Below are 27,731 nucleotides of genomic sequence, written 5' to 3'. Positions count from 1 at the left end.
CACAGTAGTTCTTTTTGTCTGATACAATCCTGTGCTGGTCTGTTGGTTGACCTGTCCCAGGTCTTACCCACCCCAGATTCCCCAGCTTGTGACCCAACACAGCATTACCTCAGTCTCTGATAAGAAACTACCATGTTTTCACTGTTATCATTGGTAGAAAGAAATGGAAAATTTATTACAAAGGAAAAAATATAGGGAAGAGAGACTTTGGCTTCTATTTGGAGAGCTTTCTTGGGAAGCAGAATGGCTTCAGTTTGCTTCTGGAAGCTTAAATTCTGTGAAAACAGAAGGGACATATATATATATATATATATATGTATGAATATATGCATGCACCAGCACAACTTCTTTTTGTCACTCCAGTGTTTAAGGGCTGTCACTGTTCTTTTGAGTCAGAGATTCAAGCCAGCAGTTCAGTTTAATTCCTCCCATCTTATTAAGTAAAAGTCTTTTGGGATGTGGTTCCTTTAAGATCTGTGCTTGGAAACAGCACACATAACTAACTGCGTAATAGGACACTTTTTAACTGCCAGTTTGTTTTCTTGTGCTGTTTATGTGAATGAAAGCATTACTGTCACACAGCTGAAAACAAAAGTAAAGTTTATGACCCGTGAAATGTGTTTGTGGAACAATAAAGAAATCAATTACTTTCCCTAGCAAGCAGGAGCAGGGGATAAAACGTCTTGGTAAGGAATCTGGGATAAGTGCTCACGTGTGCAAGGTGAAGAAGGTGAGGTGGGGTGTGCCCTATGAAAAGGACAGGTGGTTTCCGATCCTCTTTTTGAAGAATGAGATCAGATTAAATGGATGAGTGTCCCTGTTGGCCAGATACAGTCTTCCACACTCTGCAGGTAGAACTTCACTACATGAAAGCTTGTAATTTAATTGTAATGCATTTCTGATAAAGAGTGTGTGTTTCTTGAGAAACCAGTGCAGTCACTGTAATGTGAAAGAGAATTTGTGAAGACACTAACAGACTTCGGTGCAAAAAAAGTTCCCGCTGCTAAAACAGTGTCAGCTGTAGTAGTCTTGATCTATGTCAATTCCACCATTTTTTACCAGGAAGCATAAACTTTTATGACACATGGTATGCTGTTTATTTCTGGTTTATTGTTCTCATACTGCTCTGAACAGCTGCCTCTGTTTAAGTGATGAAACGAGCTTATTCCATTTTAATCAATAAAAGAGCTTCCATGAAAGGAAGTATGTGATGGATTCCTCTAATGTCAGCACTGCTGATCAGTGAATCTAAATTTATGTTTCCCTTTTGTCCCCTTTCCTTTTAATGCTGTGTTTAGTTTTTGCTTCCTGACTGTATTTGTTATCCTTTAGCCTGTAATAATTTTTAACCATTCTTAGATAAGTGCTTTTGTTGATGTTTGCAAGGGAGAATTCTTACCAGTCTGAAGTGCTTACTGGACTAAGGCTTGCTTAGGCTTGTTCCAAAACCATTAGCATTTCTCCAGCTGTGAAATTCAGCTTTCTTTCTTCCTTCTCTGTGGAACATCACTCCATCTTCATCAAATCCCAGGCATCCTTCTCTCGTTTCACATTACTCCCCTCCCTCCCTTGCAAGTCCCCCGCAAGTGACTGAAGGAAAGTACTGAAGTGAAGAGAAAGCAAATATCAGAGCAGCCCACATCAAGGGAATGAATGAAAGAAGTATCGACAAGATGTTGGTTTTGGCAGCACAGATACTTCCTCATCTAGGCTCCCTCTATAGCCAGTGGAAAAAAAGACAGGTACCATCAGAAGATAATTCATCCCATTCTACAGCAGGTGTAGGAGGTATCTGGAAGTGTCTGGCTCTCTGTTGACTACAGAGGAGCACAGATAACCACCTGAGACAAATACTTACATGTATTTGGAGTTATGTATGATGAAATCTACCCCTTAGGAGAATTTTCTTAGCAGCCTCACCACATACAAAACACCACAATTGGTACCACCCAGAAGCATCGATAAGAACTACCGCTTCACGTTGGGTGGAGCACCACGACATTCCCCTTTTAGAAATATCGTATTCCCCAGAATCCCAGAATGGTTTGGGTTAGAAGGGACCTCTGGAGATCATCTAGTCCAAGCCCCTGCCAAAGCAGGGTCACCCAGAGCACATTGCACAGGGTTGCGTCCAAGCAGGTTTTGAATATCTCCAGAGAAGGAGACTCACCACCCTCCCTGGGCAGCTTGTTCCAGTGCTCTGTCACCCTCAAAGGAAAGAAGTTTTTCCTCATACTCACATGGAACTTCCCATGCTTCACACCCTGTACTGAGCAGAGCCTAGCTCATTCCCAAATACAGGCCCATCTGCTTTGTGAAGGGGTGCTGTTCCTGTTTTTGGTTTCCTCCAATCTATACTTATATCCACACAAACGAATCAAGTCATGAGGGTATAATACCAAATACGCAAATAATTTTGGTCTCAAAAGTCATTTGGAATCAGTTCATGTGATTTGCCATAGAATACGGCAATGTACCCCCAGGAAATAAAAAGCTAAAAACCATACAGATGTAAAAAGATGAAAATGAATGAAAAATTACATTACCAAAAGACAGCTCTTGAAACAAAGTAATGATTTGAGGGTGCAAACTCTGATTCTGAAAGTGACTTTGGAATAGGGAGACAAGGACTCGCAAAACCAGAAGATGGCTGGAGAGCAGCGTTGCCTGTAAAAGCACGCTACATCTGAACTGCCCTGGAAAGCCTCAGTGCCCCTCTACCTACCAGTAAGAAGCTGAAACAGGGGGAAAGGGTTTGATCATATAGTCAGCACCCTATTTAATGGGCTGAAAGAAAAGTAGAACAGCTATTTAAACAGATCTCTTTAAAAGCAGCTAAAACATAGGTGGAGCAGAGCATACGTATTGCACTTGCTCGAACTAGAGTCAGTTGTATCAGCTCAGACTAGGGAGAAAATACTGTAGTACAGGTTGAACAAGCTGAGTGAAGCTGAGACGTGCTGCTGCTAGAAGGAAATCAGTAACTGTGGTAATGGTTACTGGGATATGAACAGGGGTCCTCAGATGCTGTGGGGGCTTAAAAGAGCACTGATAATAAAACTAACCCTGCCCCAGGAAATTTAAAAAAATTACTTTATTAGATTTCCTTCTCTTTCTTGTCTTGGAAAATGCACACCAAATACAGTTCAGTCTTTCTTCCAGCATTGTTTTAGTAACATCTGCTGGACTGCAGTGGCTGGAACTCCAAGACTCTCTCAAACTCCTAGGAGACCTGATAGTGCATCATCAGTGGTGACATTTTTAACTGAGTCAAGACAAGCATTTACTCATCAGTGAATGAATTATCTTGAATTTAATATTTGTTCATTTACACATATATCAAATTCATTCTCTGATTGCAATGTAACAGTGACTCCAGTTTTGAAGGCTAAGTGCACAGAAACTGCTTGATATAGGTTATTTCATTCAGTAGATTGGTCATTCTAGTAAAGATTTGCTTGTATAGCAATTTGAAATAATTTCCTGGCTGTTTTAAGTCTGGTTTTGTAGCTGATAATAGATTTTGAGAGAAGAAAAGACTGTATTAATCAGATAACCCTCCTCAATGACTTTGTTTCATGTTTCATAATGGCTCTTGATTTAATTCCCACCATTCTTTCATTGCTTGAAGATAAAAATACAGGAAAATTAATCTTTATTTCATATAGCATCTTTCACAGAAACTGTATCTTCAAATGCTTTAGCAGGTTAGAAGAAAAGACAAGATAAATTACAGAAAGAGTAGTGCAAAGTGGATTGGTATAAATTAAGGATTAACGCTCAAGAGAGCATTTCTAGAGGGTGAAATCAATTGAGAGACCTAGACTAGGTAACTATCAGAATTAACATACAAGGTTTTTATTAGGACAGTACAATGTTAAGGCAAAATGTTTCCATGACACTGCTGTAGGTAACTGAAGTTGCAAAAGGGTTAAGCTGCTGTACTCAACACCTGTGAGAACAACACAGCCACTGCTCACTTGCAGGGAGCGGGGAAGGAGGACGGGAGAGATGCTCTGTGCATGGATGTCTGGGGAAGTCTTGTGAGGAGCTTAACAACGAAGGTACTAAGGAGCAGTTTTGAACCATGGGCTTTCATGTCCTAAAGAGAAATGGCAAAGGTGGCTGCTTGGGAGTGCCTGATACGTATAGTGTGATATCATTATGTCCCTATTGGACAAGGCAGTAGGTGAAGAGGCCATAAAGCAGAAATTCACAATTTTGAAATAAAAATGAGAATTTAAGACAAATAGAGGCAGGGAGATGGTAATGAACATGATGATGGGTGCAGAAGTACTAATAGGATGGAACAGAATGCTGGATTGTGAAAAGTATTAACAAAGCCAAAAGTGATGGAGGAAGAAGTTGGGATGGGTTTTCCTGTGCTTCGCCTCAAGAAAATACTTGTTTTGAAAAGATGTAGTGAAATGAGACTGAACCAAAGCCAGTTAATCATTTGATTAGTCAAAGCTTGCAGAGAAATTTTCTGAATGAAAATGGCACCTTTATTTTGAAAGTGGGTTTTGATCTTGTTTTTTCTTCTTGGCATAATAATTGATATCTCTCATGTGGTTTCTGTGTTCTTTCTCAACATTTGTTTATCTAATTAATTCTGCCTTTTTATGCATGTGAGGTTGCTTAAATTTCTCATGGGGCCTCTCCTCTGCCTGTGTTACACCAACTGGTCTTTTCATGTTGCTATTTTTCCTAATTATCCCCGACATGATACTGGAAAACAGCAGACTTCTTCACAGGCAGTAAAACAAAACTCTCCTGACCACAAACAGCAAAATAACCCCAGTCCTTATCATTTATTCATTGCATCTAAAACCTAGCTTTTACTTTGATAATCCCTAGGAGTACAAATGACATTAAATGAGTGAGACAACCTCATAGTTGCTGCCAGCACTTCTACCTCCTTCCCTTCTGTCTTGGCCACATGGTCTCACCCTCTCCTTTGCATTGGGTCTAGTGCTCGTCTCTCCTGATTTAACTCATATGAGGAAACAAATAGTTTTCTGCCTAGTGAGTGAATTGTGCTGGCTTGGTGTGTATTTGGGCAAGCACAGGAGCTGGTATGCAGGGATGCACCCCTTTGGGAGAGAGAGCAGGGGAGACGGCTGGACAGCAGGGAAACCAAACTAAGGACAGGAGAGCAAGACGCCGTTTCAGATGGCAGTGAGCAGTCACATAGGCTCAGCTCTATGCCCTGAGGTGCTATTGACAACAGCAAGAGGGAAGAAAATCTGAACCAAAGGTCTGTGTTGTTGCTGATAATACTTAACAACATATGACTGGACTTGCTGAATTCAACAGTGATGATACTGCAGAAAGGTTGTAGGTTTCTAACTTGGTCACTCGATCTAAACACAAGGCTTGATCTAAACACGTGACAACATTATGTGTCCAGCACCTCTGTCTGAAGGCCTTCCCGGTAATACAGGTATCTGCTGTGAGCATTGACTACGTTATTACAGAATCACAGAATCACAGTATCAATCATGTTGGAAGAGACCTCTGGGATCATGGAGTCCAACCATTGCCCCGACACCACCATGTCAACTAGACCATGGCACTAAGTGCCATGTCCAGTCTTTTCTTAAACACATCCAGAGATGGTGACTCCACCACCTCCCTGGGCAGCCTGTTCCAATGTCTAATGACCCTTTCTGAGAAGAAATGCTTCCTAATGTCTAACCTGAACCTCCCCTGGCGAAGCTTGAGGCTATGTCCTCTTGTCCTATCGCTAGTTGCCCGGGAGAAGAGGTCGACTTCCACTCCGCTACAACCTCCCTTCAGGTAGTTGTAGACTGCAATAAGGTCACCTCGGAGCCTCCTCTTCTCCAGGCTAAACAACCCCAGCTCCCTCAGCCGTTCTTCGTAGGACAGACCCTCCAGACCCTTCACCAGCTTGGTCGCCCTCCTCTGGACTCGCTCCAACACCTCAACATCTTATTAGGTGTATTACATTCAGAAGCAAGTTATGTGTTTATGCTTGGGATCCCAGCCCCAGTCCTTGCCTTCCTGAGTTGTACCAAAACTGGTACTCTTGAAACCAAAAGGCATTTAGTGTTTACTTTTTCTTCCCTCCTTCATCTGGAGGCCAGTTTAGGAAATAGTTCTTCAGACATAGGTTGGGCAGTCACAAAGTCTTTCATCATTACGAATTGGTGTCATTGTAACTAGTGCTATGATTGGAATTGGCATTAATGGATAACGAACATGACATAATCCTATCTCCTGTGGTGTGACAACCCTCCAACAGAGCCTCAAGTGCAGCAGTGCTATTGCTGAAGAACCAGCCTTTGGAAAGAATGGTTGGCAGGCCATAAATTGTGAAGCATATTACCTGGTGTGGCGAGAAACCTCCTAATTAGCCCAGTTGTGAAAAATGACATAGTAGGAGCCTTGCCTGAGCTTCATTTTCATCACAGCAGCAAAACTTCTGTCCCAGGGGTAGGGGAAAAAAGTGGCCATTGTGGGAGGGGAAGGGGCCACACAGGAGAGGACTTTCCAAATTAGAGAAAATGAACTTGCAATTAAAAGTACTTTTACACCATCCCACCTCACAAGACAGGCAATGTTTAGTTGGTAACAGCATCTGAAATGTAATGCAATGAGTTTAATTGTCTTAGTTTTGCAGGCTGTTAATCTATAGCCCTGCTGAGGTGCCATGGTAACAGATGCAGCTCCTGGTTGAGATTGCACCAGGTGTGGGAAGTCATTCTCTGGTTTGGATTTGTGACATAGTTTTTGTAAACTTCTGGTCTTACATCTTCATCTTCAGCGTACTGAAAAAGTGCAGCGGATTTATTTAAGCCTATATTACATTCGGAGCTTGGAGACATAGGGAAATCAAACCAGTAAAAAGGCCCACAGAATTAAACTGTATTTTGGGGAATGTAATGTTAGGGGCAGCCTACAATAAACTGCCCCATGCACGTCTTTTCCAAATACATTTACTTGAACCCGTGTGGGGATAAAACAGGGTTTACAAACCTGTGGCATAACATTTACACAGCCTTTTGCAAAGCCTTCACTTTCCAGAGCAAAAGGTATTGGATGACAGTGTTTCTCAATTTACGTTGATGAGGGTAATTGCGATTCTTCCTGTGCCTGGAAAAAAAATCCCAGAGAGACTTGATGAAGAGCACAATGCTTGGAGACATTGCAAATGCAATGCAAAAATAGCCATTTAGCATGAACAAAGTGAGTCTGTTAGATATAATGGAACATATCTGATACTGAGGTGATTTTGAAAACAAAAATCCATGCATTTTCCAAAGTCACAGATCTACTTAGTCTAAATCAAGAGAATGAGGCATCTCACACAGCATCTGGTTGGACTCGATGATCCCAGAGGTCTCTTCCAACCTAGCTGATTCTGTGCTTCTGTGGTGCTAGAAGTGACTGTCACTATCTGAGCAGTTGTGCTTTTTGACTGAAGGCAGGTAAGGACTAAATTAGAGCCATGAGGAAACCAGGTATGTGTGAGAATGGAGACCTGGAGCCTAGCGAGCCTCGCAGAGGTGTTTCCCAGGGATGTTGGAAACAGCCAGTGAGGTACCAGCCTGTAGCAAGTGGGTGCTTTTGCTGGGGAGCGATGTGATTTTCTGTGTGTCTGCTGGCAAATGTTGGCTGCACATCTCCACGTGTCACACAGCGGGGACACGGTGCCAGCAGCGTGTGATTCAGCACACAAAATGCCTGAGGACCTGAGGTGTGGTGGTTATGTGAGAGTGTGGCTGCAGCCAGGGTGGCCGCATCAAACTCCCTGTTGGGTCTGGTCTGTGGCCAGCTCTTAACTCCAAAACCATGCCTGGGAATCACTGTGGGAGACTGTTGGTTGCCAAGTACCCGTTCCAGGTGCATTTCTGACAGCTGAACAGCATCCGTGACCAGCTTCCATGGCCACAGGGTGTCTCCTAGCTCTGTTGCCCTCACTAGGCTCGCTTGCAGAGGAGGGTGGCACAGTGCAGCCAGTGGTGCTGGGTGCCTGCTGAAGCACAAGGGGTTAAGACAGGTGAATTCTGCAATAAATCGTATGCCTCTTCTGAAAGAAGGCAGCATGCAAGAATTTAGCAGTCCAGCCTTCCACTAGTTTTGCATTTTTGAGTGTTTTCATATTTCTGTGGCATGATTGAAGATAGATAACAGCTCTTCACGTAGTACTGTATGCAAAAGTCCCTCATTCCAAGTGCTGTTTTGCTCTCCCCTTTGCTAAAACATCTCTGTTAAACAACTGGCTTTTGAGTTTGATTGTTAGGCCCACACAGTACAGTTTTCAGTGTTTAATAACTGGCTTCATGGTTCCCTTGTAAATAACCAAATTATTGTATTCTGTACCAGAACCAGGAGTAAACATGTTCTGGTAATAACAGCTGTAGAGAAGCCTGGCTGCACAGCAGTGGAACAGCAAGAGCAAAACTATTTCTTGAATAACTCTTAAAAGATATTGTTATAAATAATGAATAGTTTTCCTGACAAAACATACTGCTATTAAAAATGGAGATGAGATGCTGTGATGGATCAGTATTTATTTTTTTGAAAAGTGCTGTTTCTTTTACCTGTCAACAAGAATTCTTTGTATTTAAATGAACTGCACTGCTTTTCTTTCTTGACAGTGCTTGGCTCATGAGCTCACAACTCCAGCAATCACCTACCACTCAGGAAAACTAACTTTTGAATTTACAACATCTCTTCATTTGGCTGTCTTGGCTGCAATTTTTAGAAGTAATTAATTATGTACTTTGTTTAAGTGTTTCTCATATTCTCAATAAGCAATGACAGGTTTGAGAGAGAATATAAATCTGTAATTTTATTTTAAGGATTTTTTTGTGTTGTTCTTGTATTATTACTTCTTTTATTATTCAAATACATATATAAGGGAATTGAAAGTCATAAGAACCTCTGAGTGTCACATTCCACCACTTGGGCATTTTAATAAATATTACTTCAGTCAAGAAACGGTCCTCTTAATTTCAAAGGGACCACTCACTGAAGTAGTTGCTAGTAGACATGGAAAAGAACAGCAGACTCTGGATGACAACCTTTGACTTGCACACAACTCCTTGAATGGGTAGATGCTCACCAACATGACTGAGGAGTGCAAAGCCAACTCCATAGCTCCTGTCTATACTGCAATTTGCTGTGCACCTTTATATGCGGTCTCTTATAGCTATATGGTGAAACTGAAAGGCCAGCATACTCATTAGGTGATTTAAGCTATCTCCATGAGTGGAAAATGTTGGTTTGGTGATTGCAGATCATAAATAAGTTGCTCGTGTGTGAAATGAAAAGCCACCTTGAGGTCAGCTTCCAGCAAATTCATCCTGAGATCAGGCACTTTGGAAACACCTGGCTAAGCCCACTAATTATTTGGCTGACTGCTATGACTTGAAAAACAAGATAGAGGTATCAGACAATAATGACTTAATCTGAACTTTTAAACAGTGCTGCTTTTTCAAATAAAGAGGTCTAGGTCTGTAGCAAATGCAGCTGCCACAGGGCAGCACAGCACACTGGTCTCCAGTGACATTGGAGGAAAGCCAATGTCACTCTAGTCTTCAAAAAGGGCAAGAAGGAGGACCCAGGAAACTACAGGCCAGTCAGCCTCACCTCCATCCCTGGAAAGGTGATGGAACAGCTCATTCTGGATGTCATCTCTAAGCATGTGGAGGAAAAGAAGGCTATCAGGAATAGTCAACATGGATTCACCAAGAGGAAATCATGCTTGACCAATCTGATAGCCTTCTATGATGGCATGACTGGCTGGGTAGGTGAGAGGAGAGCAGTGGATGTTGTCTACCTTGACTTCAGCAAGGCTTTTGACACTGTCTTCCACAACACCCTCACAGGGAAGCTCAGGAAGTGTGGGTTAGATGAGTGCACAGTGAGGTGGATTGAGAACTGGCTGAATGGCAGAGCTCAGAGGGTTGTGGTCAGCAATGAAGAGTCTAGTTGGAGGCCTGTAGCTAGTGGTGTTCCCCAGGGGTCAATACTGGATCCAGTCTTGTTCAACTTACTCATCAATGATCTGGGCGAAGGGACTGAGTGTACACTCAGCAAGTTTGCTGATGACACAAAACTGGGAGGAGTGGCCGATACACCAGAAGGCTGTGCTGCCATTCAGCGAGACCTGGACAGGCTGGAGAGCTGGGCAGAGAGGAACCTAATGAAATTCAACAACGGCAAGTGTAGGGTCCTGCACCTAGGCAGGAATAACCCTATGCACCAGTACAGATTGGGGGTTGACCTACTAGAAGGCAGCTCTGCACAGAAGGACCTGGGAGTTCTGATGGACAGTGAGTTCACCATGAGCCGGCAATGTGCCCTTGTGGCCAAGAAGGCCAATGGTATCCTGGGGTGCATTAGGAAGAGTGTGGCCAGCAGGTCGAGGGAGGTTATCCTCCCCCTCTACACTGCCCTAGTGAGGCCACGTCTGGAGTATTGTGTCCAGTTCTGGGCCACCCAGTTCAAGAAAGATAAGGAACTACTGGAGAGACTCCAGCGGAAGGTTACAGAGATGATCAGAGGACTGGAGCATCCCTCTTATGAAGAGAGGCTGAGAGAGCTGGGTCTGTTTAGCCTGGAGAAGAGAAGACTGAGGGGGGATTTATTAATACTTACAAATATCTTAGGGGCGGGTGTCAAGAGGAGGGGGCCAGACTCTTCTCAGTGGTACCCAGTGACAGGACAAGGGGCAACGGGCACAAACCGAAACATGGGAAGTTCCATCTGAATATGAGGAAAAACTTCTTTACTTTGAGGGTGACAGAGCACTGGAACAGGCTGCCCAGGGAGGTTGTGGAGTCTTCTTCTCTGGAGATATTCAAAACCTGCCTGGACGCGACCCTGTGCGATGTGCTCTAGGGGAACCTGCTTTGGCAGCGGCTTGGACTAGACTATCTCCAGAGGTCCCTTCCAACCTCAGCCATCCTGTGATTCTGTAATAATAGCTCTCTACAAGGAGCCCACAGCCTTCTTGATCTGATAAGTTGCATGCCAAGATCTTTAGACAACCACATTCATGAGACATGACCTGCCATACCAAGGGAGCAGAGGTTGAAGGGCGATGCAGCCAACAGTGGTTTCTTAGGGTTTCTGCCTCCTTATGGCAGGATGCTGGGGGGATGAAGGGGGAATGCAGCAGGTTCCCAAGATCAACCATTGCCATCAGCCTCAGCCACTTCTGTGTGCCCCTTCCCTCCCCACGCTGAGGTTTCTGATGACACGACAATCCCTTTGGCAGTGCTGGCTCGCCTCTGATTACACGATCTAAGAGCCATGACCTAAAGAGAGATTAAAAGAGTGTATCAGAAAGCATTTGAAAGCTGCGATTCTTCTGCTTTTAAGTTGTGCTTTTTGCTGATTCCCTGAGAGGTCTTATTTCCAAATGTTTGATATTGCTTTGATCTGTGTGTCCAATGCTATGGGCTTATATGGCTGTAATTTCTTACCTGCCCAATATGCGTTTTTTGAGGAAGTCACCAATGCTGTGTCCCCTGCTGACACTATTGGCCTGGTACTGTTCTAGCCTAACATAAGCTAAAGAGTCCATTTTTCAAGTGAGTTTGTGATGCCTTGTAAATTTTACACATGTGAAAACCGTATTTAGGTAATACAGATACAGATTTTGGATAGGCAAAAGGGATGTATGAACATCCATGAACAAAAGGGATATATTACATCCATAGATGTAATTTTGGTAATCTATACCTGGGCATTTCTGAAATACATGTTGCGAAGGAGCAATTAATCACTAGTAAATAACAAAGAGGTTCCAAATTCTTAACTGAAACCCTGGTCTGTGTGCTTTATCAATTAAGGATGCTGTTCTGTCAGTTTTCAAGGGAATTTTTTAATCTGTTGCAGTTATTAGTTATAACTTAATACCGTATAGGATGTTTCTAAGGGTTCCTCTTGTGACTTTGCTTGAGAAATGCCAGAGATGTGAGAGATATACATTAAATTATATTAAAAACCATAGACAGAGAGTGCATGTTAGGTTCACCTTATATCCTGCAGGTACCCACTCATCCAAACTGAATGTGCGGAGTCCTCAAAGTCACAAAACCCTCTAACGTGAGAGAGGAAGGAGTGACAGCATCTCTCCCTCATCTGATGGTGTTGGGGCTTACGAGCCCAAGGGGAGCGCCTTGCCAGGTGTACACAGGGTTTCTTTCAGGACTCACTTCATCTCACCTTGCTCACAGCACTGCATCCTTCAGACGTGCCCTCAAAACAAGCCAGTGTTGTCTCAAGAGTGTGTGCTAACAGCACACTGACTGGTCTCTGATGGAGACGCATACCAGTGCTCAGCCTTTCTGAGTCCTATTGCTGCCTTCAGAGTGAATTGGGCAGTATCTGGGGTTGTGCTAGCCCTGCAGTTGCTGCTAGAGCTGCAGCTGTAGTCATCCTCAGAGATAAAGTGAGCACAGCTAGCAGGGAGCTCGGCATGCTCAGCCTGTGCAGCCTTTTCCCCCGAGCCCTCCGTACCACCACCACTTGTGCTAGAGCAGTGCTCTAGCATTGCACCATCCACAGTCTCATTGTTAAAGAATTAATAATGCTTAATGAATGAAGCAGCTTGAGAGGTAGAATGAGGTCTGAAGCTATAACTGGTAGGCTATCAAAGACAGTGTGCTATCTGCACTGCAGCTGGGACATGTACTGAGCTCTGCTGTGCTCTGCTGTGCCCACTCTGAGACTGAGGGGCAGGCTGGGAGCCCCGACAAGGGCAGGGGACAAGGCAGCACACCCCAGCCCTTCCAGAGGTACCAGTCCTACAAGTCTCTGGTTTTGTTGTAGCATAAGATATTATAAGCTATTTGGGATGATAAAAGCTTTCTGAGAGTTCACGGGCTAGTTATTAACTTGTTACAATGTCTTTATCTGCATGTGTGAACTACTACCACTGTAGTAAAGCTCTAGAGATTAATGTGAGCCAACAGCAACATGGCTTTTTGCCATGCTCCCTACAGACACCACTGCTGTTTTATTAAATAAGTTGATTTAGAAGAAATCACCACTGAATTTAATAACTCTTACAGCTGACCTAATTTTCTCCAGAAAGATTTAAGCTTTTCTAGTAGACTTAATGGTATGTCAACTCAGCATCAACAATCTCTGACTTTTTTCTACTACATGACTGGCATCTTGCCACACTGATCTAAAGTGAATTACAGCAGGGGGAAACGTTGTTTAAGAATTCTAGAAAAATTAGTGCAATTGTTTTACTTAAAGAATTAGATGGAAAACATTACTCAATCTGTTTTTCTCTTCTCAGTTAGTAGCCTCCATCGTGTTTATCAGCTTTGGCGTGGTAGCAGCGTTCTGTTGTGCAATAGTTGATGGAGTGTTTGCAGCACGACACATAGTAAGTACAGTGATTTTCTGCCATCTTTCATTTTTGATTACTTATGTTATTTCTATCAGGAAAGCGTTTTCTTTTGGTTTATGTCTCACAGCGTATTAGTTTTTTTGATAGTCCTCCTTGTTGGAGAAATGTCTTGTGGCAAAAAAATCGACAGGGAAGCCCTTTATGCCAATACCCAGAGATGGTGCCAACTGCTTATTCATCTCTCAGGGAGTTCCAAATACAGAGGTGATGTAAAATGATGGAATGACAGGTGTGCTAAAATGCCTACCTGCTGAGGAAAAGGAAGACACTTCAGCCACCACCAGCATTTATTTCCTTTTGCACAAAGGTTTTGTGGGCATGGTCAGGATTTGGAATGCACCAGACAGTGATGAGCACCAGAAGTCTCCATGGGATCTTTAGAGAGAAGTGGATTGCAACAGCACAAAGGGAATATTTTGTTGGAGCAAAGACAGGAGAGGAAGTGGTACACTTTGGTTAGAGGTTGTGTGAAGGGGGAACCTCCTGAGTGACAAACAACCCAAAATTCCCCATCTGCCTGCCATCAAAGGGGGGTCATTTATCCAGAGTGACTAGTATTTACAGTGTCTTCAAAACCCAGTCCTCCTTCTTCCCCCAAACCTATTGCCATCTATGCTTCAAAAGTGCATTTATAGGCACTCACAGCCCTGCAGTAGCAGCAGTGTTACTAGTAGTTCATTACTGTCTATGAGTGCCTAGGAGTCTTTCTCATGACCTTCTTGTGTAAGCACTAGACAAACTTAGAACAAAGCTTTTTTTATTTTGGCTCACAGAGTTAAAATTAAAATATTAGACAAAAAGGATCAATAGAAGAACAAGACAGAGTTGTGGGGTCATTTGAATATCCTAGTTTACGTGATAGACATGTTGTTTGCTGTCCTATCTTTTGTGATAGAATACGTAAAAATCAATCTAAACCTAACCTTTTAATTGAGCTTTGATTTCCAAAAGCTTCAGGAAATAATTAGTTATATGTTGTAATAGACACTAGAACTCAGATGTAGTGCGCTGCATAATACAGCAAGTATGAGGGTATATGACCCCCTCACTGCTATGAAGTGTCATGGGCCTGTTCATCTTTCTGCTTGTGTTCATTGAGGGGCAGCATAACACCACTGGCATCAGTAGAACTATATTTAATTTTCTGTTAGCAAATGCATCAGAATAATTAGGCTTTGGATCACTTGGAGCATAAAGCTGCAAACCAATTTCTTTTCTACTGTTATTGAAGAGGACTTTAAACCAAATGTGGGCTTCAGAACCTCACATGAATTGCACAAGGAAGGAGACGTCTATTGGTACAAACAACCGAGTTGTGCAATGTGAGCAGGAATAAACACTATGGATTGTAATCATGTTTTGTGCTATACAGACCCTGCATGATGCTGAAGTGGTCTGCTTTTACTCGGTTCGCCCTGCTGTTGCTCTGGATGACACCAGATATAACTTTGTCTTTGACAAGCGTAAGCCCAGGAAGCCTTTCCACGGGAGCTATTTAAAGGAGGAGGGGAGCAGATTCATATTTAGGTTTCCTGCTCCTGAAAGCTCAGTGATTTTGCCCCAGAAGACCACTGCCATTTATTCAAATATTGGCTCTGTCTCCTGATTTCCCAGGAACCAGACTTATTTTGTGATCGTTAGGAAGTGTTCAGATGGCACTTGTACAGCTTTACCCTTTATAACTGCAATGCAACTGTGCAGCCACAGCCTTCCAGTGCTGAGATTAGACACGGTGTTGCCTTCTCTGAGGGGGCTGATCTACTGGAGAGCAGCTCTGCAGAGAAGGACCTGGGTGTTCTGGTGGACAACAAGTTCACCATGAGCCAGCAATGTGCCCTTGTGGCCAGGAAGGCCAATGGTATCCTGGGGTGCATTAGGAAGAGTGTGGCCAACAGGTCAAGGGAGGTTATCCTGCCCCTCTACACGGCCCTGGTGAGGCCACATCTGGAGTACTGTATCCAGTTCTGGGCCACCCAGTTCAAGAAAGATAAGGAACCACTGGAGAGACTCCAGCGGAGGGCTACAAAGATGATCAGAGGACTGGAGCATCTCTCTTATGAGGAGAGGCTGAGAGAGCTGGGTCTGTTCAGCTTGGAGAAGAGAAGACTGAGGGGGGATCTTATCAACACTTACAGATACCTTAGGGGCGGGTGTCAAGAGGATGGGGTCAGACTCTTCTCAGTGGTACCCAGTGACAGGACAAGGGGCAATGGGTGCAAGCAGAAACGTGGGAAGTTCCATCTGAATATGAGGAGGAACTTCTTTACTTTGAGGGTGACAGAGCACTGGAACAGGCTGCCCAGGGAGGCTGTGGAGTCTCCTTCTCTGGAGATATTCAAGACCCGCCTGGATGCAACCCTGTGCAACATGCTCTAGGGGCATCTGCTTTGGCAGGGGGTTGGACTAGATGATCTCCAGAGGTCCCTTCCAACCCTTAACCATTCTGTGATTCCGTGATTCTGAGTTACTGTGTCAGAGGACAGTGTACATGCTAAATCTCAAACACAGAGACAGGCATCACACCTTTCATCTTTCTAGGTGTTCCCTTTATCAGTTTGCACTCTTTTGGCTTTCAGTCCCTTTCACATACGTTACTTAGCTATTCTGGAAATGACACTGCTTCCTATCTAAATCAAACAACAGTATCATGTTCAAGTATTGTTGTACCCTTATATCTGAAGAAACAGCATCTCATACGTCATACCTGGAGTTTATATTAACCTCTTCCTTATAGCATAAATAGCTGCGTGGCATTGCTTGGTGTCATGGCATGCCCTTGTGTCGTTACGGACTAAGAGCGATTCAGTTCCTTGCAGTGCTCTCTGGGGAGAAAGTGGGCCAGTGAGTTGTTGTAGGAGAACACCAAGGCACAAAGTCATTGCACTCAACCAAGAAGAAAGCATCTTACAATCTTGGGTGCAGTTCTGTGTCTGGTTAAGTCAGTGACTGGGTATGACTGCATCATCTGTGCAGAGCTGGAGACTGGAAGGGGCTGGTCACCATCCAGCCATCCCTCAGAGTGCTGGAGGTGTACAACCCAATGGCATTAACCTGCTTCAGTCACGGCATGACATGCTTCATGGAAATCCGTTTCCAGCTGTTTCCATTTGGGCCAAGTTTTGTTTATCACATCTGTCTCTTCTGGTCTCTTTCACATATTACAGAACAAAGAAATACTTACTAGTACCTTTTGTTGGAAAACTAATTTGCGTGTCAACATGGTCACGCTCACTTCATCTCATTCTCTGCTTCTGTCTAATAAGGAGCTTAATAGGATGAGGTGAAATAAAGGTGTACATCACCTAATTTCTCTAACACACCTGGGGAAATCTGTAGGGGTGGTAGTGTAAATACACTCCCAGTTTGATTTACAGGAGCAATGGGGCCATATGAAAAGAAGGTGTATCCTGCAGACTATGGTGTCATTGCCACTGTGTTACTTCCTCTTTGCGTCACAGCTAATTTCCTTCAGGGAGAGCAGTAACACCACATTCAGTCCATTCCCCACAGGCCAGTACCAGCCATTTTCAGACCTGTGTTGTGCTGTTCCTACTTTGGCTGCTCCCTTTGGGGGTTAACTACTGGAGAACCAGACTAAACTGTCCTCTGTTCAGGAAAAGGACAAACTCCTGGCATGTCAGAGCAGGTGCCCAGGTCTACACTAAAGCCACAAAGTTTTCATGAGGAGGAGTTGGGCAGCATTCACTTTTCTGTCTCCAGTATCAGGGTGCTGATACAAAAGCTCCAGGTCCCTTTTCTTCTAGAGGAAGAAGTACTAGCTGAAGCCAAGCAGGCTTCAGACCAACAACAAATTGAACATTCTTCACATCAATTTGGAATAAGAAATGTCTTCTGTTTTTAATTTCATTTTTAACTTCATTTGAGTTGGGAGGAATGTGAAGAGGACAAATCACGTTATTACAGATTTTACTTGGTGTGTGTCTACTGTGGAATGGAAAATATTAATGTTGCACGTTTTCTCCTGCTCTTGTAAAACTGGATAGAATAATAAAATACTTTCTCTGTGTTATTTTCTTCCCAAGAAAGCATAAAATTGACAAAAATTCTTCCAGGAAAGGGATGTATTTCAGAAAAGAGATATTTAAATTATTTAAGACTCATTTTAAAACACTTTGCTTACTCGAAAGCTCTGGAGCCCAGCACTTATAAAATTAAGAACACTAAAGGAAAAGTAGCTTGATTTAAAATAGCAGTAGCTTATTTAAAAAATAATGCAGATGTAATTTACTGTGTAAAGTTAATTTTGCCATTGGACCTTTCAGCTGCACTTTTCACCTTAAAAAAAAAAGAAGCCAGAATCAGATGAAAAAAATCAAAGTTGGAATTAATGTGCAGTGATGTTATTTCAGAATAATATGGTGATCACAGGAATCCATTAGCTGCATTCGTGTTTGCTGGAGACATTTTGTTATTTAGCAGATGAGAAAAGCCCAGTTGTGCAACAGCTAATGGACATCATTCAACTGCCTCCTCTCACCACACAGGGAGACCCCCTGTCCCACCTCACATACACATTCTTTGCAGTACTTACTATGCTCCTATCCATGACTGCAAGCTTTGACCATTGCTACGTGATCCTTAGCTTTGCAGTCATCCCCCAGGCAGAACCCAAAATAGCCAGCAGCAAGAAATCCAGTTATGAAGTGAGGAAATTGCCTGCAAGAGCTTCCTGAGAAGGTTAGGAAGACAACAAGTAGCAAAAGCATAGGCAGATTTTTTAAGCTGTGGAGACAAATGCTTTGTATCATCTTTTCACATGCTCAGCTGAGAATCCTGGAACATCAGTACTGACATGTGGCCAGTCACATTTTTCAGAAATCTGGGATAAAAAGAGACTCGGACATGCCTGAAAGCTCTAGGAAAACCAATGGCTCAGGCAGGGGACGTTCTCTCTGCTTGACTGTAAGAACTGCTTTTTGATCTTGTTGAGTGGAATTCACAGACCACATCTGTACAGATTTATTAGAGGGGATCCAGTAAAAAGAAAAAGCAGAGCTGAAGAGCTTGCGATAATACCAGTGAGAACGCCAGAAGATACAGCAGTGAAATTGCAACTTGGGACTGTTGCCATTATCCTTTCTTTGTGCACCTCTTTGGCTTTGTCTTCTCTATAACAATTCTTCAGGTAGTTCAATACAGCAATAAATACACCCCTAAGCCTTCCTTTTTCCTCATTGAACAAGCCCAGTTCCTTCAACCCATCCAGGTACATCCTGTCCTTCAGTCTTTTGATCATTTAGTGGCCCTGAACTGGTCATACTGTCATTTGTCAAGGTCTTTCTTATATTGGAGAGGGATTAAAATTGGACACCATACTGAGATGTGGCCTTATAAGCATTCAGCAGAAAGGAATAATCACTTCCTCCAGCCTACTGGTGATGGTTTGCTAAAGCAGCCCAGTACGCAGTTGGCCATCACTTTTGCAAAAGCACCCTGCTAACATATGTTCAACTTGTCCACAAACACATCCATTTTTTTCTTTGCCAAGCTGCTACCTAGTCAGCTTGAACTGTTGCCTGGGGTTATTCCAGCTCAGATGCAGGATTTTACATTGATGCTGCACAAAAACTAACAGAATACAGTCAAAGAATTTAGATTCAGGTTCAAATGTTTTTAAAGATGCACTGTATTTCTCTTCTAAATTTCTATCACCAACAGAAAAGAATTAAAAGGCTTGGGTGCTCTATTAATTGCCATTTCATTACCATTTTTGGCTTTCTTTGAAGCATGAACTGGGATGAATTTTCTGTGTCTATAAAGCCTAAGACTTTGATAATGACCCTCACGTACCTTGTCATTGATTACTGCTACATCCTCTTAGCTGAAGTTCTGTTTTAATGTAGTTTATGGTCAGGCATGAACTTGCTGTAAGAGGAAGTGATTTTTAAGAGAGCCTGATTTTATGTGATGCAATGAAGGGACAGCATAAATCTACGGATCAGAACTGCTGCACATACGGCACTGTCCTGTCCCCTTGTGCTTGGATCTGGATTCCTCTGCCACAGAGAGCTGTAAGGTCCAGTGAAAAGCTCAGCCAAGGGCTGTGTAACTAAAGTCTTAGAAGTGCTTCCAAGATGTTCCTCTGAAATAGTCATTATTTCAGGGGCCTCCTAAAAGCAACATCCATGTTTTTTATTTGGGTGGGTTGAATGGACACATCTTTGAACGAATGCTTGGATAGCGTAGTTGTTGGTGACCCTTCGAAAGATTATAAGCTGCTTACAACTTCTGATTGTGAATGGTGAAGTGACAAATTGGCAGAATACTCAGGTGCACTTCAGGTTAGCTTTTACAGGTAGCCAACAACATGACTTACTTCATTACTTTATTCCCAGCAATTTGAGAAAACACTATGATAAGGTACTGTAGTAGGAACTGAAACCTGAAATGGACTATGCTAAGGGAAGTCATATTATAAGAGCCTGAGGAGAGAAGTGTCTTGCTCTGTCCTTTTGCTGAATTTTCAGTGTTTTGCAATTTCAGACCTGTATTTTTATACAGATAGACCCCAATCCATTCAAGAATTTTCTTAAGTCTCCACAAATAAGAAACTGAGAAAGTGGTGGAATGTGAAATATTGGGAAAACTGGTCCACAGAAAAGATAAAATCCATTTATCCATAAGGTTATCCTGCCCAAGATCAGTGGGGGTTTGCTCATCTTCACCAGAAAGCACAAATAGAAACGGTTGCTTTGTTTATGGAGATCTGGGGACTTTTTTTTATTCTTGCTACAGACTGCCTTGGATCATAGTAGTAGAATGGCAGAGGAATAAGAGACCATCTGTAGGTTTTTCATGATGCAGGATAATTCTGTTAACAGTAGTTATTCTGAAGGAGACTAGATCCCAACTGTAGCACCTCTGGGGTAAAAATGTGCTGCAGTGGCTTTGAAATTGTATATTGTATATACACATGATAAGTGATCTTGTCTAGCTGAAGCATTTTAATGTGACTGCAGCTATATGGAGGAAAGGCTTCTTGGTGCCTTAGGCATGACATCACTCACTTCAAGCAAAGGTTCAAATTCCCATCATGCCTAAAAGCAGAGACAACATGTTAGATTCTGATTTACAGTAGCAGATTCTCACACACTGTTCCCAACACTTCAGATATGCAAGAACTGGAACAGAAAAAGAGTCAGGCTCCAATCCTGGGCCCCTCTTTTGCACTCTTTCTGACTTTATGTCTATGTGCCAGCTTTACATTGATGACTGAAGTTTCAAAACTCATGTAGATGTTAGAGGGATATGTGTATTAAGGAAAGGAGGGTGCTGTGGAAAGGCAGAGTTGCTTGTCCATCATGAGATCTAAAATGCACATCAAACCAGGCAGTGTTAAGTGGTCCCTTGGATTCCTCTCCGCTCCTGCAAAGCCACTTCTGTGTCACATTGATTTAATTTCCTTTTCAGCTGATCTATTTTCTTCCTTTTTATAGCGGTGGCTTAAGGAATTAATTAAAATAGAACACATCATCAGGCACTAAGCCCTGAAATGAACCTGTAGCTGAACTGGAGGACACTAAAACACATATCCCCAGCATGGGATCTTCACCCACATGGTTTAAGTGCAGCTTGTGGACTGCTGAAGTGTATCAGTCAGGTAGTTACCTATAGGATTGGGAGTTTAGAAACTAAACTTGAGATATTTGTCTTCTCTTTATGTATGTTAACTCAAAATGCTGTTTAATAAGAGTGACATAATGTAAACTCACCTTCTGGGAAGCATAGAGACATGGCAATGGGAAAATGGAGTCTTTCATCTGGGTGATGCTGATGCAAATTGAGCTCTGGTTGGTAGAGGTCAAAAGCTGCTGTACTAAGTAATATCAAGATGGCAGCCCCCATCCGGTGAACAAATAACTACATTATAAAACTGCAGTCTAAGCCAACCCCAGCAAAAAATAATGTGAGTGGGTGTGGGTTTTGGTTCCTTCAGCTTGCCCAAAGGATTTAGATCAGGGCTGTTTTGCATTACAGAAACCAGATCAGGGAGTTGAGTGTTGCTTTTTTCTCATGGAAAGCGTGCGTAAAATACTATTAGTTAAGTAGTATTTTATGCCTTTAGACTGAGAAGCTGTAAAATCACCATGGCCACTTGGTGCTCTGGCTTCCCTCCCAAGGAAAAAAGCTCCTGAGAAGAACAGGGAAGCTGCATTAGCGCTCTGAGGTTTATCAGCCTCAGCAAACATCAGCGCTTTCAGTGTTTTGTGGGTTACATAGTACAGGTCAGCTGTCCACAGTAAAAAAAATTTGTGGGATTTTAAATAAGGGTGGCTGTCAAAAAGTGGCACCCTCCTTCCCCTGGTTTCACCTTTCTGCCTCATGTCTTGTACTAAGGCGCAGGAGCCTGCCTAGGGCAGACTGAAGGGAAAACTCACCCCTTGTGCTTTGGTCACAGACAGACAACTGTCAGTGCCAGCCCAAGGTGAGTGGTAGGGAGGCATAGCTGGGAGCTGGAGGGAAGGCAGGACCAGGTCTTGGGGCTGCAGTGTTCACTTGGCTCAGTGTCGAGGCAGGTTAGAAGTGGTGAATCCAATGATGACTGAAACAATCAAACTTTGTAAGACCTCAGCTCAGGACGTTAGTTAGTCAGAGAAGTACAGCCTGAAATGCCATGGAGATCTGATGATTTCTGCTGTAAGCACAGGACCCCAGGCAGGGACGCCCACCCAGCAGAGAGCTGCATGTTCCCTGTGCTGGTTCCCCAGGCCTTGGGCAGAGGAGGCAGGTGCTGCATGTGTGCGCGCAAGAATTCATGGCACCATCTGGTGGTTGCACATGCAGTGGCTGAGAATGTCCATCCTCTTCCCATCTTTGAAGCTTCTTGTACAGATTATGGACACTCGGTCAAGAATTGCAGCAGGGGTGCCCAGCAGCTTCGCTGATGACCACTGCATTTTACTACATAAGCCCATGGCATGTAACACTGCTTACTGTCATGCCCCAAAGCCTTGCTTGCACACCTCAGGCCAGATCTCCTAAGAAGCCATTTGAAAATGTTCTGAGCCAGCCTGTTGGCCTTTCCTTTGAAGAAAAAAACAAATAGTCGCATTCCATGTTTAACAAAGTTGTTACCTTGACGACTGGTGGTAGAAAACGCAACTCAAAGAATAAGTAATTTCTCATGGCAATTAAGTTAGCTAGCTTCTCTGGAGAAGAGCACTAAATGCATTTTACTTTCTCTATGCTGCTACATGAGACAAAATTACAGCTAATTACTTTTAATTCCATTTCCATCCTGTATGACTCATTAATATAATAGCATGGCATAGCGTATACCATAAAGGGTTTTGTTGAGTATTTTTAGCAGAATGAGCACTAAACATTTATGACTGAAAACTAGCACTAGTTCAGTAGTGATTTTTATATTAATGGTCCACCAAAGTGAAAAATGTTTTATTGATGAACTTCTTAAATACAAAGTGCTTGAGTTTGCAAGCGGTGCATTTTGAAGCCAATGGTCAACTATCCCACAGTATTAATACTAGTATTAGACCTTGCGTCCGACGCTGAGATGGGAAGTGCAGACTGCATTCCTACACTACCAATTAATTACAAGGAGGGATTAATTCTTTTTTATGGACTTAATTTAAGGGTTGGAGCAAAGGAGGAATCTTGGAACCAGCTTACGCCAGTCTGCCAAGATTTCTCTTTTGTACTGCAAGATGACCACATTCGCATAACGGTTATGTTCATGCATCCAAATGCAGTTGAGTAGACTTTAAATCAAAAGACAAATACTCTTGTTTGAGCATCACAATCCAGATGGTAGAAGAGCTCCTCATGCTGGATGGGTCTCCAGCCTAATTGAGAGCCCTGGAAGGAGTTACAGATATCTACAGATACTTGGTGCTTCCAGCCACATCAGAGCCTGGAAGCTCTGCGTTGCTGTCTGCTCCGGCACACACTCAGTCAAAATCACCTCCTTGCAGGTGAAGGTCTCCCCTGCAGTAACCGCAGTTATATTGGTGCTGTTGTAAGTTACTGTGTTTTTGCCAAAATAAACTTCCTGGGCCAAAGGAGAGTTTTTTGAATGCCTTTTTGCCATGCTAGTATTTTCAGCTGATGCATAAGGAGTAGAGTAGAGAAAAAGGACATCCTAGCTTTAGGATAGAGCCACTAAGTTTTGGAAAGCAGCAAGTCTAAGGAGGGATGAAACATCAATGTGGTAAAAAATCTGAATGTAAAGTAATCTTCCAGGGAGATACTGTAGCTAATTGAGCTAACATAACCATGAATTACTGGACAGGAGTGTCTACTAGCAAGACGAAGCTGAGTTACTTCTAATGACAGGTATTTAGTAAGGTATTAGTGGCCCTGTCTACTCTGCTGCTATGGAATAAACTCAAGCGTCAGACCTCTGTCTAATGGTTATCTGCCACTTCAGCTCAGTTTCAGACCACCCCCACAAGCTCTCTTGAAAACAAATCTGAACTAGAGGGATAACGCTAAGCTGTGTGGGTGTGAGCAGTGTGGATGAGACTATGTGGCCTCAGGACTAGAGATTGGTCTCTGGCTTTTATTTGGCAATATAGGTATAGCCTGTGGGACCATTGCTAGATTACTGACTCCAGCTCTGGTTTTTCTTTGTGCTTTGCAAAGGACATTATCAACTTGGAAGGAGTTCAGAGAAGAAAAATCTGAAATTCTGAGTGGCACCTTTTAGCAACAGTACTCAGAAGTTTGATTTATTTTATCAAAGAAAAGGTTGAGAGGTGAATTGATCTTGGCTTCTCTAAGGTATCTACATAATCAAAGGTTATCTGATAACAGGGCTTTTAGTCTCACACAAAAGCACAAGTAAGTGCAGTTGCTTGAACTCAAGGCTAAACAGATTCAAACCATGAAGCAGACACAGTTTTGACAATAATGAATTATGGGAACAGCTTTGTCAAGGATATTGATGGTTCTCCATCACTGAAATATTTAAATCCCAAGCTTCTTTTTACATGATCTTATGAAGCTTATCCAGAAGTTATGAACTTGATGTTGACGTCTCTGGGTGAAATTATTTACCCTATGTTATTCAGAAGGTCATTCTAGAGCAGAGTCTTCCAAGAAGGGTCTTGTGAACTATTGTTATGGTCAGGTGGAAACTCTATTGCCTCTCATCAGCAGGTCACTCAGTGTGGTGCCAGGACCTGTTCCCTGCTGGAAAACCTTTAGGGGTTCACAGATTAAAACCAGGTGAAAACCATTTATCAAGATTTCTGATACAGGTTTGCTGGTTTTCAAATTTGCAAAGGAAATGCAATCTTTAACTGAACATAACTGAAATAATATCTCTACTAAAAGCACTATTCCTCAGATATTGGATAACACACAGGACAACCCAACGATGAATATATTGGATGCATCCAAGGGCTTGTCAGCAAAACTGTCATCTCGCTAGTGTTTTCTGGACTAGAACACAGAGACAGGGGAGGGCTTCAGGGTATTTGTCCCCATGAATCTGCAGTCTGATATTCCTCTGTTTCCAGACAGGTAAGTACTATGCATACAGCCTGAATATATTGACGTTACAGAGGAGCTGGTAGGATGCTTTAGTTTGGTTGCCAGATATTTTCCAGTAAGAAAAATAATGGGAACCCTTTTTTTTGGAGAACCTCTTAAGATCCCCCCTCCAGTTTGCAGAGCCTCTCACATTGGCAGGGACAAAGGCCCCTGGTTATACAGCTCCTTTTTCTTTTTTTACCATTGGAATTCCTTTCAGGTTTAGCCGAATTGCATATTCTTTAAAATCCCTTTTTTTTCTTCCCTGCTGTGACTTGTTTTCCTGAGGGAAAAGGGCTGGTATTGCGCCAGCCAAACAGAAATGTCTAAACCATTAGGCAGCACACACATTGTGTTTGTATGCCAAAGAGCAATTTGCTTGTCAATGGGAAGGAAAAAGAGAGATTCCTCGTTCCTTTCCCAGCAGCATCTCTCTACATCTACCACATGGTCTCCTCTTGCTGCTCTGCAGCCCCAGGACAGGGGCAGAGATAAGACTGTCTCAGGCCCTCCGGGCTCTTCATCTGCACCACTGTGTAGGACAAAAGCCTTCACTGCTGGCAAAAAAAAGGATTGGTCCAGCTTCAGTAGCCCCATGACACAAACATTGGTCCATTGGCTTCTCTCATTGAGATGTACCAGCCCACACTGAGTCCCTCATTAATGGCATTAGTTTGGTCATTCAAGCTGCAGTAATGCAGATTTGAGGTAAACATTCCTTGAAGATGCAGTAAGGGACATCTTACTACAATTGCATGCAACAGAGGGAGGAAGACTACTCTTATTTTAAATTAGGAGTTTGCACTCTGAGAAAACATTAAGGGAATGACCCACACTTGAATATATGAAAGCTAATGGTTAAATGCCACTGCCATTTCGTTACATGATCTTGTTTCACAGAGAGCACAATGTCAAGGCACAACAGGGCAGAATTTTTAGTGCATTGGGGTAATAGCAAATCTGGCACTTCCAATTTCTTCAGCTCTGAAAATTAAATCATTTTCTTTTAGCTTTGCTTCTAGTGTAACTAGATAGGTGAAAACTCCACTGAGTATATTGTAAATCAACTCTAGAGATATGGAGGGAAATTCTACACATTTTACTGACATTAATAATCATAATATTAGTGTGAGAAATTATATGAGAGGTGAGAAAGTGAGCAGGATTTGATCCATGTTTAAAATGACACTGGTATTCTAGTTTTCATAGATTATAGTCTTCCACATTTGTACATAGATTATAGTCTTCTATAATCTGCATCTGCTTCCATAGATTATAGTCTTCTGCATCTGTGTGGTTCCTACACATCCAAAAATCAGTTCTGGGGGTGGAATTTATTTAGCAATGTAGAAGAGCATCTTGGATCAGCGGAGATTTACTGTCTACTTCCATCTTTAACATTACTTTACAAAGCACTAGCCATGATGGAATTTATGCAAAGCATACAAAACAAGTTAATTACAGTTTAATCCTAAAAAAGGTGGATGACAGGGGCAAAGGGCTTGCAGTCTGCTCTGAAAGTGTAATCTACTTCCCTCTGATGTGCTGCCAGCAGAAGGTAATTACCTTCATTGTTTCCTGTTCTCAGAAATGTTTCTAGACAATCAACAGATGTTTCTGTTCTATGAAAAAAATTCAAAGCTGCTACACAGATACATAGAGGGGAGAGTGAGTAACCACCTGCAGGCTTCAGACTACAGCAAAAATACTTGGCATTTTTTTCCATCATTTGTCAAAGGAAAAACAGTGCTTTGAATTGCCCTGTGCAAAAACTAGTGGAGTAAAAAAAAAAACCAAAAAGGTGCTGTTTATTCCCGTGGATCTAAATCAGCAAAGCACATGAAAGTCTTTAAATTCTACTAGAGTAAAAATTTTGGGTATTTAAATATGCTGCATTTTGTCCTAGCAAAATGTTTCAAAAAGCTAGAGGTTTTATTTGTTTCATATATAAGAAGAAACCATGATTAGTATGAATAATAATATGAAGTAGCAGGAATTTCTCTCTCTGTGGGTGGATGATTATTCAGTTGCAAATAGTGTCCATGAAGAGTAGGTTCCAAGGTATTCAATAAAGTTATGATTGATGAGTATTTATGGCTCTATTACAAGATAATTAAAATATGTGTTGCACCAACGTTGATTGATAGGTTATGAAAGTTCACACTTGCAATATATTTATTTAGTCTTTGATGAGAAATTCCAAGTTTGAAAAAGTATTTTTTTAAGATATCATAGTTAAAAAAATTTTTACGGAACCTGCCTAGAATTTCCTTGTGTGTATGCCTCAGTGCAGTACTCTCCACACTCACAGCCAGCAGTATATACAGTGGCTTTTTTGCCTCTGGAGCACTGAACACCGTGTATTTGAACATCTCTGATCTTCTGAAACTCATGGGAGCTTCAAAATGACAAGCCAGAGGAGATGGGGGAAAGCTCATTGTACCTGAGCAATCCGGGTATGCATTAATCATTTCACTAATTGTTTAGGCCATCTTACTTTTATAACTCATGTCTTTCCATTCCTCCTGACGCTTCCCTCATGGGCTTTTTACTCTCATATTTTGGGGCTGAGTCCTGCAGTCCCTTCCATTTGGATGAGCCCTGTCAGCCTGGCCTCTAGTGTGCTGTGATGTGTGTCAGTGGGGGTCTTCCCTTTACAGGCATGACAGGGAGCTTTGATGGCAAATTGCTGGGCATAAGCACCTACTTTCCGCATGTTTTCTGCTCAATACCTAACATAAAAATTTTGTACATAAGGTTGTTATTACATTACTTAGATTATAATGGGGGTATTTAAAGGTCCCTATCAGTGGTG

General features: G+C 42.5%; 1 protein-coding gene across 1 annotated transcript in view; it reads left to right on the top strand.

The window, feature by feature from the left end:
• Positions 1-27,731, top strand: part of TMEM255B (transmembrane protein 255B) — an 80,550-nt gene that overhangs the window by 19,612 nt on the left and 33,207 nt on the right. Inside the window, exon 4 of the mRNA XM_068395453.1 lies at positions 13,289-13,378. Within this exon, the coding sequence (XP_068251554.1) occupies positions 13,289-13,378 (90 nt within the window). The remainder of the gene's footprint in view (positions 1-13,288; positions 13,379-27,731) is intronic.

Source organism: Nyctibius grandis, chromosome 2 (assembly GCF_013368605.1).
Source record: "Nyctibius grandis isolate bNycGra1 chromosome 2, bNycGra1.pri, whole genome shotgun sequence".
NCBI lineage: Eukaryota > Metazoa > Chordata > Aves > Nyctibiiformes > Nyctibiidae > Nyctibius > Nyctibius grandis.
Note: the sequence above shows the minus strand (reverse complement) of the source record. Positions and strands in the feature narration are given on the sequence as shown.